At 46.4% G+C, this 12193-nt stretch overlaps 1 protein-coding gene across 1 annotated transcript in view; it reads right to left on the minus strand.

The window, feature by feature from the left end:
• LOC144672605 (uncharacterized) overlaps positions 1-12193 on the minus strand; it is a 177946-nt gene that overhangs the window by 48738 nt on the left and 117015 nt on the right. The window contains exon 3 of the mRNA XM_078534427.1: positions 3308-3523. Coding sequence (XP_078390553.1) covers positions 3308-3523 — 216 coding nt within the window. The remainder of the gene's footprint in view (positions 1-3307; positions 3524-12193) is intronic.

The following is a 12193-nucleotide window of genomic DNA, read 5'->3' on the forward strand; positions in this document are numbered from 1 at the left end:
CACAGTAAGTTTTATTTTATTTCCAAAATAAAATTTCTGAATTCTAGAAACCTTCTTTATGCTACTAGACTCACAAATAAATTGGAATGTTGGCATTATTGGTGTCATGACAGACAAGGTGATTTCCTCACCTGAAACATGGGAGGCTAGGAGGATAAAATTTGGATGAGTGGAAAGTTCAGCCTTGAACAATCAAGGGCATCCTCATTCTATTTTCAGATGGCTTTTGAATAAGTGCAGAGCAAGCCCAGATGACTGTTTATGTGTAAATCAAGGTTCTATACTATGTGGGACTCCAAATGCAATTTTGAAGTGTGGCAATCTTTGACCCGGAAGCAGTACAGTAAGAAAAATTTGTAATTTCTCTAAAATGTCTGTTTGTAAAAATGTTTGAAAAGGACTTTTAAGAGTTTACATCAATTGTAAAGAGTTCAACTGTAATTTTCTTGCGTAATAAGAAATACTTATCCATGTGACCTGGCTATCCTTGACCTGGAAGCAGTATCAACCGGAAGAAAGTTAAGAAACGTATGACTCGCAGACACAAAGGAGAGCTGTGGCCACAAAAGGGATTTACAAGCAGAGGTGAAGGTGATCAGCACACAGATGCAGGCACAAAGAGAAAGCTGACGGAGACAGAAAGTGGTTATCAGAGAATACTTGCGAGGAGATAAAGCAAATCACTCTCAGGGAGAGGTCAGTTGTTTTGTTTGGTAGAAAAAGAGACAGGAGCTCTTGGAGGTACTGTGCAAGCTAGCTTAACCAGCTCTTAAGCTTCGAAAGCTGTGTGAATAGCTTGGAGGCACTAAAGAGCTTGGTGTTTCTTCCCAGTTAAGTGGCCAAAATGTGAGTCAGGGTGTCATTGGTAGGTCAGTTGAAAAAGAACTCTGGATAGCTACACCATCAGGACTGTCGTGGCCCAAGGGACAGAGGGTTTGTAGAAGTGTGTCTTGCTAATGATAAAACTTGAGAAACTTGAAGGTGAAATCTGTTTTTGGATAGGACCCCTGACCTATCCTGCATAAATAAAGAACGGCATATTGTGAAACCATGTAGTTACATACATTTGCGTGGGGAGTGATGCAAATGCTTGTGGTTGCATAAGACGCATCTTTGTTGCATCAACTATTTCAAGTGAAATTTATCCTTATATTTGAAGTATGACTTTCTTGTTAATTCATGTATAATTTGCATTGGTTCTGATTCATCTTAAAGTAAAAGCTACAACAAGTGGAATATTATGGTAATTTCTTAATTTAGGGGTCATTCAGTAAATTTTAGTTGTTTTGGTTTACAGTTTCCCCAAGGGGATTGTACCAGATATGGGAATGAGCACAGTGTGAACTGTGCATGGTATACCCACCCATTTGTACCAAGTAGTGAGTGGCCTAACCAACAATTTTTAATGGGATTGCTAGTGGCCGTTCCACAGAAGAGCCCCAAATTTTTTTGTCTTTTTTTTTGATACAGGAGGAGCGGGAAAATTCCTGTGAACATATTCAAAATGCAAATAAGAAAAATTCCATTAGCTACCATTCTGTTTGGTGGACACTTAAATCTACAAAAGATCATCTTCTGACTAAAAGAACAAAATGTAGAATGTTACAACACAGAAGGATGCCATTCAGCACTGGCTTTCTGTGGGAGCAACACAGCATGTCCCTCTGCTTTCTTCCCATAGTTTTGCAAATCTTGTCTCTTCAGATAATTATGCAATTCCCTTTTGGAAGCCACAACTGAATCTACCTCCACCACACTCTCAGGCAGTGTTTTCCCTATCCTGACCTCTCACTGCATAAACCACTACATGTTTTAATTTATCTCCTACATTTTGTTTTCCTCTTTAACTCAAGCAAAACGATTGGCAGGTGAACTACATTCAGACCTCTCCCAAAACCACTCTTGATTGAATCAGCAAGGGCCTTGTCTCGAAAGCATGCTGATTTATTCCTGCTATGCCTTCTCCAGAATTCTCAATAAATTTGCTTATAATTCTTCAGGTCAGATTTCTTCATAAAAGAAATTACAAATATTGATTTGCATTATACAACGTTAAGAAGCAAATGTGCCATGCTGCCCATGATAGATTAAAAGAATGGGCAAAATTGTGGCAACTGGGTTTCTATGAAGGCAAATGTCAGGTCATTGATTTTGGATGTAAAAGGATGGAACTGGGTACTTTCTAAATAGTGAAAAGCTAGAAACAGTGGAGGTCCAAATAAACTTTGGATCCAGGTACATCGACGTGAACAAGTACAGTAAATAATCAAAAAGGCTAATGGAATGCTAGCCTTTAACTCTAGAGGATTAGAGGGTAGAAGTCATGCTTCAGCTATACAAAGCCCTGGTTAGACCACATCGGGAGTACTGGGCACCACGCCTTAAGGAAATATTGGTCTTGCAGGGAATGCAACATAAATTTCCCAAAATGGTTCCTGGACTCCAAGGATTAAATTATGAGGAAAGATTACAGGTGGAGGCCCATCCTACAGGATTAACTGCTCTCTCATTTGTTTATTCCACCCTGCCCCCTGATCCCAGCACCTCTTGCCAAGCCAAGCCTACCATCCTGGCCCCAGCAGAATCACCACCCTGCCACTCACCTTCTAATTTGGCTCCAGTGACAATCATGGAGAGGACAACCTGGAGTCCCAGCAGTAGCCACTGCTCCTGGTGGCAATGTTAGGACTAGACAGCTGTCAACTATTTGATTGGTCCCAGATGGGGTTGAAAGTCTAACCCTGAACCAATTAAGGCTCGGTGACTGTTAAAACTCCTTAGGGCTTCCTGGCTCCACAGAGGCAGCACTGCCCCATTTTTTAAGGTGGGGAACAGGGGTGTGTGGGGTCAGGGCCAGCGTCTTTGCATGAAATTCCATCCTAAAGTTGTATGCCCCGGAGTTAGAAGCTTAAGTGGTGATTTGACTGAGACTTTCCAAAATAGCAAGGGGAATAGGTAGAGAGAAACTATTTCCGCTAAATGGGAAGTCTAGGGCTAGTGGGCATAGTTTAAATATTAAAGCCAGACTTTTCAGGAATGGAATTAGGTGATACTTCTCGAAACAAAGGTTGTAGAAATTTCAAACTCTCTTCCGCAGAAGGCAGTTAATGTTAAATCAACTGTTAGTTTTCCATCTTATCTAAAGGTGTTAAGGGATATGGAGCAAACATGGGTATACTATATTAGGTTGCAGATCAGCCATGATCTCACTGAACAGTAAAAGAGGTTCGGGGAGCTAAAATTAATAATTAATATTTAATCAATATTAAAAACAGAAATATCCCCTCTTTGTTAATAACATTAATACCTGTTCCATGGTCACGCAATGCCACAGCCTGAACATCGCCCCTCCTTTCAGCAGCAGCTCTTTCAACAGGGGGATTGTCTGGATCTCTGTCGGTGACAGGAGCATTACAAGGAGTATCAAAATTAAGGGCACGTCGAACCTTTCTCGGTCTTTGTTGAGCTGGAGCATGTGTAGATGCATTTCTTCTTAAGCATGCACTTCTGTGCTGTTTTATTACTGTCGTTAAAGAAAGAGATAGTTCAAAACTTATGTAGTAATTGTTTAACTGCAGAAAGTGCTACTTATTACCATCAAATCAGAAATACAAACAAATTGAGCAAATAACCATTTAGTAACATGTACTGTGAAAGAATATTCTAGAAAAATCTTATTTTTGAGACTGAAGTAAATTGCAATGATAAGTACATTAACTTTCTTTTGGCTACAGCTCAGGCCTTCAGGAAACACTTTTTCACCAAACATGGGTCAAAAAGATAAGAGGCTGGATTTTATGGCCATGAATTGGCACCCCACGGAGCTTACATAAAATATGGCGTGATGACACTGGATCGGCAATCCAACAACATCCCACTAGTCTTTTGATGATGTAGAAGGAGAACAGGAACGGAAATCAGAAGCCTGCCCACCCGCCATTTTTAAAAAAATAATTAACAGGCTATTGAGAGTGTTAAAGAGGCAAATGAGTCCAACTTTACGTTGCCACTCCATTTTTCGGTAGGTGCTTGGGAAAAGTGCGGGGAGTGATTTACAACAAGCATAAGACATATCAACATCCTGGGGATTGCCACTGACCAGAAAGTGAACTAGGCATATAAATGATGTGGCTAAAAGATCAGGTCAGAGACTGGGAATTGTGTTGTGAGAAACTCACCTCCTGACTCCCCAAAAGCCTGTCCACCATCTACAAGACACAAGTCAGGAGTGTGATGGAATACTCCACACTTGCCTGGATGAGTGCAGCTCCAACAACGCTCAAGAAGCTTGACACTATTCAAGACAAAGCAGCCCACTTGATTGGCACCCCATCCACCACCTTTAACATTCACTCCCTCCACCACCAATGCACTGTGGCAGCAGTGTATACCATCTACAAGATGCACTGCAGCAACTCACCAAGGTTCTTTTACCAGCAACTACCAACTCCACGGCTTCTACCACCGAGAACAACATGGGCAACAGATCCATGGGAACATCACCACCTGCAAGTTCCCCACCATCCTGACTTGGAACTCATTGCCGTTCCTTCGCGGTTGCTGAGTCAAAATCCTGGAACTCCCAACCTAACAGTACTGGGTGTAGCTACACCACTTGGGCTGCAGCAGTTCAGGAAGGTGGCTCACCAGCACCACCTTTTAAAGGGAAATTAGGAATGGGCAATAAATGCTGGCCTAGCCAGAGACACCCACGTCCCGAGAAAGAATAAAAGAAAAAAATGAGGTGGCACAAGGGCAGACGAAAGGACCTGCAAAAAGGACCATAGCTGCATGTAGCAGCAGAGTCTGCTGCTGAAGGTGGCAGAATTTGGCTGTTAGGAGGCTTTGGGCGGAAGAGATAATAATTCTCATAATGTTACTGGAATTTATTGTAAAATACTGATATCTGTGTCTATATGTGTGTGTGTATGTGTGTGTGTATGTGACTTAATTGGACTATAGGCAGCTGGTTGAAGGCTTTGATGTAAACATGGTAAACACGGGGGAAGTTTTGAAACATATATGTCAAGGAAACATTTGCATTTTTAAATAAACCAGACTAGATTGTTTTCATAAGAGGGAGTGAAATGTGTCACCTAGCCAGGAGAAGTTTAGAAAGAGTGTGTTTATTTTTCCCAAAGATTACTGGTAAAACTTAGTGCTAGGAGAGATTTTTATTATCAGAAAGATGAAGTCCAAAAACATAGTGAAACAATGGGAATTTGCATGCAAAGGGAAAGTATGAGAAAGGAGCAAAGGTTGTATGGAAGGGAAGGCATTTTTAAAAACTAACAAGTGTGAAAAGCCTTTATCATCTATGCCTCAGGCTTCTGTTTTCAAAGAACTGAAGTTAAGAAAACTCACTTTGAATTCGACTGGTTCAGGGTATCATATTTCTTTGTCTGTCTTTTAAAATCTATGTGTCTTACTGTTGCCTTAACAAAAGTGTAACTGGGAGTTAGATTGACATGGGGATTTAGAAGTTATCATAGTAGTAATTTGTAAATCTATGTGTGTATTTGGAAATCATTTCAATAAATGTTTAATCTTGTTTTGTAAAAGCTACAAGACTTGGTGGTCTTATTACTACTGAGTTCAAGGTACGCATCTCGAAATTTATACAAAATTGCAAAACAAGTTGTGGCAGTTGTTTCAAGTTTCCCTTTTCAATTTCAACATCTCAGCATTTACCATTGGCTGTGCCATAACAGCGGAATCATCCAAGATTTGTACTAAGTGCAGTAGCAGGCGGGTAAAAAGATGTTTTACCTGTGGGCTACAATGGCGAGTTTTCATACCGTATCATCCCAAACCCTCCACATTACTTATGCATCCCAGGAAACATGCTGTTTCCATGGCGGGCGGGCTCTCATTCACCTGCCACGCCATCACCTCACCACTTCTGCACACCGGGTGCCATATTTAAAGTCCAACCATGTGCACACATCTTACTGCTTCCAGCCCACGACTACTGTGGGGAAAATGACAACAAAAGGCAAAAAGACTGCAGCCCCCAAGTTTAATGACGGGTCAATGGAATGCCATTTCAATGCAGTGGAGGCCTGCCATGATGTCCTCTACCCTTGCACTGGCTGCAGGATGAACAGCGGCATCACCAATCCAGTATGGCAGGCAGTAGCAGCGGTGGGCAACGCCAATGCCCTGCAAAAGAGGACAGCCACCTAGTGCCACTACAGGATGAATGGTCTCATCCGTTCTGCCAGTGTAACTCATCCTTCTCATCACACTCTCAAAACCATTACACATCCACAGGGATCTTACACCTCAAGGGACAACACCGCTAACTCTCACATGCACCCTCTCATCTCCATCAGGCTCATATCCTCTGAAGCTCACATCCTCATTCCGACCATGGCACTACTCACCACACAAACATTCCACACAGTGCCATGTGTCCTGCTCACACTCGCTCCATCTGTTCCCATGCAGGGGAAGCTGGCTCACATCAGCAGGGAGAGGACCCAGACTGGGGGTGGAGTGGCCCACATTAGGCGCCTCACTCGCTTTGAAGAGTGCACCATCATGGTGAGGATGTGGACCCTGCCAGTGGGGACAGTGAGGTTGGTGGCAAACACCATCTGAGGATCCTGCTCCACATCATCCCTCCCTCAACACAACTGTGAGCGCTCTCTCTCCTGCATTTGACTCTGCTGCCATGCATTAAAGATCTCTACGTTGGTTCACAGGGTGCTCTGCCAAAGGACCGAAACGACACCTTCAGCAAGCCAGTCAGCTCCATCCACGTCCTCATCTGCAGCCAAGAGGGCACCTCCTCCTGAGGTGGAAAGTCAGCCTGGAAGACCCATCACAGTGCTTACCCGCACCCTCCACCAGAGCAAAGACATACACCTGGGTGGGACCTAGATCTAGAGCAGGCTCGGGTTCACAATCTGGTGATCATAGCACGGACATGTGTCCGCAGCAGGAGGAGGCGGGTTGAGCCAAGCTCCCCGGCACTCGGAGGACTGCTGGGGAGGAGGCGTCTGTGAGGTCCAAGTCAGATGATGAATCTCTGGGTTTGGCCTTCTAACCCATCGTGGAGAGTCAGCAGAAGATGGGTGAACATCACACAGGGCTGTTGAAAGCCCTCAACAGACTGGCATGCGAGGCGGAAGAGTACATCTGCCTGTTCTCTGATGCAGTGATCCCCACATGTGCGCGCATGGAGGTCTCCATGGGGAGGATGGCGGACACCATGGAGACTCTGGTCCAGCAGAATACAGAGATGTGCGCAGACCTGCACTCCATCCTGGCTGCCATGGGTGAGTTCCTACATTGGCAACATGAGAGGGAAACGGGGCACCACGACATCCCTCCAGGTGCTCCTTCCCCTGGAGGAGTCAGGTCGGGGCCCTCGGCACCTGAGGGGAGGAGAAGCTCTCATTCGCCCGCCACGCCATCACCTCACCGCTTCAGCATGCCGGGCACCATATTTAAAGTCCAGCTGCACGCAGACATCTCAGTGCTTCTAGCCCATGAATACTGCAGGGAAGATGGCCACGAAAGGCAAAAAGACTCCAGCCCCCAGGTTCAATGACGCATCACTGGAATGCCTTTTGGATGCCGTGGAGGCTTAATGCAATGTCCTCTACCCCGATCTGGCCACAGGATGGGCAGCGGAGTGACCAACCAGGCTTGGGAGGCAGTGGCAGTAGTGGTCAGCGCCAACGCCCTTCAAAAGAGGACAGACACCCAGTGTTGCAAGAGGATGAATGATCTCCTCCTTTCCACCAGGGTAGGTCACTCTTCTCACACTCTCAACTCACACACTCACAAACCCATCACACATTCACAGGGATCTCACTCACTGCCAGTTCAAGGGGCATCACCATTCACTCTCTCGTACACAACTTCATTGTCCTCTTCCCGTCCACGGGACTACTCACTGCCCACACTTGCTAGGCATACTTATCATCTGGCCTGGCAGGTGTCCTGCTTACACTCCATCTCTATTCATGCAGGTCAAGCTGGCACACAACAAAAGGGAGAGATCGCAGACTGGTGGACGAATGCCTGAAATCAAGGTCCTCATGGACTTTGAAAACATTCAGCTGGTTGGCGATGATCTAGACCTTTCCTATGCTGACAGTGAGGTCGACGATGCTCTACCAAGTGAGGGTCCTGCAGTGCAACATCCATCATATGACCATTCTGTGAGTGATGTGTCCTGTTTCACAGGCCACTGCCATGCACTAATTATTTCCCCTTGCTTCCGCAGGCACGTCTGTGAAGCAGCCGACAGAGTCCATGACCCAGGGCCTCCAATCAAGCCCCGAAGAAACCTCTAAAGAGGAATCTGAAGGTACCCTCCTTGAAGTCCCGTCACAGCACTCACCCACATCCTCCAGCAGCACAGAGACACTCACTTCGGTGGGACCTAGCTTTAGAATAGCCTCAAGATCACAATCTGGTGAGCACTTCACACTGTCTGATCCACAGCAGGCGGCAGCAGGGACTGCACAGAATCACACAGTGCAGAAGAGGCCCTTCGGCCCATCAAGTCTGCACTGACAGGCGAGAAACACCTGAACTACCTACCTAATACCATTTTCCAGCACTTCGCCCATAGCCTTGAATGTTATGATGTGCCAAGTGCTCATCCAGGTACTTTTTAAAGGATATGAGGCAACTCACCACCACCACCCTCCCAGGCAGCATATTCCAGACCAGATAAAAAAGTTTTTCCTCACATCCCCCTGCCTAAACCTCCTGCCTCTCACCTTGAACTTGTGTCCCCTCGGGACTGACCCTTCAGCTGAGGGGAACAGCTGCTCCCTATCCACCCTATCCATGCCCCTCATAATCTTGTACACCTCGATCGGGTCGCCCCTCTGTCTTCTCTGCTCCAGCGAAAACAATCCAAGTCTATCCAACCTCTCTTCATAACTTAAATGTTTCATCCCAGGCAACATCCTCGTGAATCTCCTATGCATCCCCTCCAGTGCAATCACATCCCTCCTATAATGTGGCAACCAGAACTGCACACAGTACTCCAGCTGTGGTCTCATCAAGGTTCTACACAACTCCAACATGACCTCCCTACTTTTGTAATCTATGCCTCGATTGATAAAGGCAAGTGTCCCATATGCCTTTTTCACCACCCCACTAACATGCCCCTCCGCCTTCAGAGATCTATGGACAAACACGCCAAGGTCCCATTGTTCCTCAGAACTTCCTAGTGTCATGCTATTCATTGAATATTTCCTTGTCAAATTACTCCTTCCAAAGTGTATGACCTCACTCTTTTCAGGGTTAAATTCTATGTGCCACTTATCTGCCTATTTGACCATCCCTTCTATATCTTCCTGTAGCCCAAGACACTCAACCTCACTGTTAACCACCCGGCTAATCTTTGTGTCATCCGCAAATTTACTAATCCTACCCACCACATAGTCATCTATGTCGTTTATATAAATGACAAATAATAGGGGACCCAGCACAGATCCCTGTGGTACGCCATTGGACACTGGCTTCCAGTCACTAAAGCAGCCTTTTGTCATCACCCTCTGTCTCCTACAACTAAGCCAATTTTGAATCCACCTTATCAAATTACCCTATATCCCATATGCATTTGCCTTCTTTAAAAGTCTCCAATGTGGGACCTTGTCAAAGGCTTTGCTGAAATCCATATAAACTACATCAACTGCACTACCCTCATCTACACACCTGGTCACCTCAAAAAATTCAATCAAATTTGTTAGGCATGACCTCCCTCTGACAAAGCCATGCTGACTTTCCCTGATCAAACTTTGCCTCTCCAAGCCCTCCTTCAGAATTTTCTCCAATAGTTTCCCTACCACTGACGTGAGACTCACTGGCCTGTAGTTCCCTGGCTTATCTCTACAACACTCTAGCGATGTCCTCTGGCTCCACCCATAGATTGTCCCCTTGGACCCTAATGGGCCCTACTCTTTCCCTGGTTATCCTCTTCCCTTTGAAAAACTTATAGAATATCTTGGGATTTTCCCTACTTTTATCAGCCAGAGCTTTCTCATATCCCCTCTTTGCTCTCCTAATTGCTTTCTTAAGCTCCACCCTGCACTTTCTGTACTACGCTAATGCCTCAGCTGATCCTCTCTTCCTTCTCATCGTATCCTAAATATCTCTGGTCATCCATGGTTCTCTGGGCTTCTTACTCCTTCCTATCACCCTAGAGGGAACATGTTGAGCCTGTACCCTCCCCATTTCCTTTTTGAATGCCCCCCATTGCTCTTCTGTAGATTTCCCCACAAGTAGCTGTTCCCAGTCTACCTTGGCCAGATCCTGCCTTATTTTACTAAAATCCGCTCTCCCCCAATCCAAAACATTTTTTTGCAACTTGCAACCCAGGTGTCCAGCACCCAGTGGACTGCTGGAGGCCAAAAATTTGCTGAGTCCAGATGACGAGCCTTTGGACTCAGTCATACCACAGTTGCTGGAGCTGCAAAGACAAGCTTGGGAACATCAGGAAGGGGTGTCTGCTGCACTCCTCAGATTGCAAAGCACGATGGAGGCGACCATCCGCCTTCAGGCTGAGGTGATAGCGCCGGCATGCCAACGCACCAAGGTCAACACTGGTAGGATGGCAGCCGCCTTGGAGACCTTGGTCCAGAATGACGCTCCTGCACTCATTGATGCCACAGTTAGCCTCCAACAGTGTGTACGCGAGAGGGGTGTGGGGCAACTCGATCTCACTTCAGCTATCCTATCTCCTCTCTCCTCAAGGAGTCAGCCAGGAGCTATTGGGCACCCATAGGAAGGAGAGTCAGCAAATGTCCCCTGGGGCCATCCATCAATCCAGGCGACTCTGGGAGTGTCCGGCCCATCCGAATCCCCTCTTCCTGTGACCTCAGCAGCCCCAACTCCACGGGCCGAGGAGGGTGCCACAGCCACAATGCAGGACCCCAGAAGTGGCCCGGTCCCTCCACGTCTCAGCTGTCCACAGGACGCCCATCAAGATCATCACAGACAGGGCGTAGCAGTCAGCAGGCTGCCCCCACCTCCACTGTGGATGGCCAGGGAGCACAAAGATGTAGCGGCAGGATTAGTAAAGTTAAGATGTAACTCTTCTGAGTACAACCAAAAAAACTAAATTCGCAAAATCAGGGGCAAAGTAAAAGGCAGCCCCTTAAAGGGAAACTGCAAAAAGAAAAGACAAAATTGAAAGAAAACTTACAAACATTAAACCAAAATATGATTAAGAGGGTTGATAAAACACCCCAGTCCCTGCAGTGCCCACTGAGCACGGAAGGCCTCGATGGTGCCAGCAGACACTGCGTGTTCCGTCTCCAGGGACACCCGACCGTGAACATAGCTGTGGAAGAGGGGCAGGCAGTTGGGTCGGACGACCCCTCAATTGCCCATTCCCTGGGCCTGTTAATGGCCAACGTGGCCAGGCCCAGGAGCAGGCTCACAAGGAGATCTTCTTCCACCCTGCCCCCCTCCACACCGGGTGTAAGAAGATGTTGTTGCACGTCCTGGGCACGGGTGTTAAACACTTGTACCTACTGTTCACTATTGTCAATAAACTCTCAAGAATGGCTCCCTGCCTTTGGCTCCTTGTTCTGATGAGCAGTGTTTATGTCACTCAGATGTGAAACCTTTCTGCACAAGATAAAGGCAACTGTTTCAGTCCAGGGCCTTTTCCCTGTGCTTTGTGCAGCCTTCAGACCAAAGCAATGGTCCAGCCTCACATTCCATGGGCACATTACTGATCCCTGCACCTCAACAGTGCTCGTCATTGCTGTCAGAATGTAGAGCGCAGACATCAGAGAGTCTCGTCATGCACTCTGTGCGCTCTCAGCACCTTTAAGGTGGGGCTGGCCCCCATCTCTTCAGCATCTGTGACCACTGACCCTGTTCTCCTGAAGGGGTCAGGTGCTGAAGGCACACAAAGGATCAGGTGCTTTTAACATGTCATGGCTGCGTCTCTATATGACCTTGATCTCAGAGCGCGAGTTGCCCTTGGCCAGACAGGAGTCAGGCATTCTCAGAGGCTTTGTGAGTGTCCTCACTGCATGTCGTCATCATCCTCCTGCAATCGAGCGACTATTAGGGCCTCCATTGTGTCTCCATGTCAGGACCATTCTCACAGAGCGTATTTAAGCTGCCATAAGCCAGATTGGAGTCAAACATTCACAGATGCAATGTGAGGATCTATGGGTTCTCCTCACTTCATGTCATCATCCTCCAC

The sequence above is a fragment of the Cetorhinus maximus genome, chromosome 3, assembly GCF_964194155.1.
Source record: "Cetorhinus maximus chromosome 3, sCetMax3.hap1.1, whole genome shotgun sequence".
In the NCBI taxonomy this organism is placed as follows: Eukaryota; Metazoa; Chordata; class Chondrichthyes; order Lamniformes; family Cetorhinidae; genus Cetorhinus; species Cetorhinus maximus.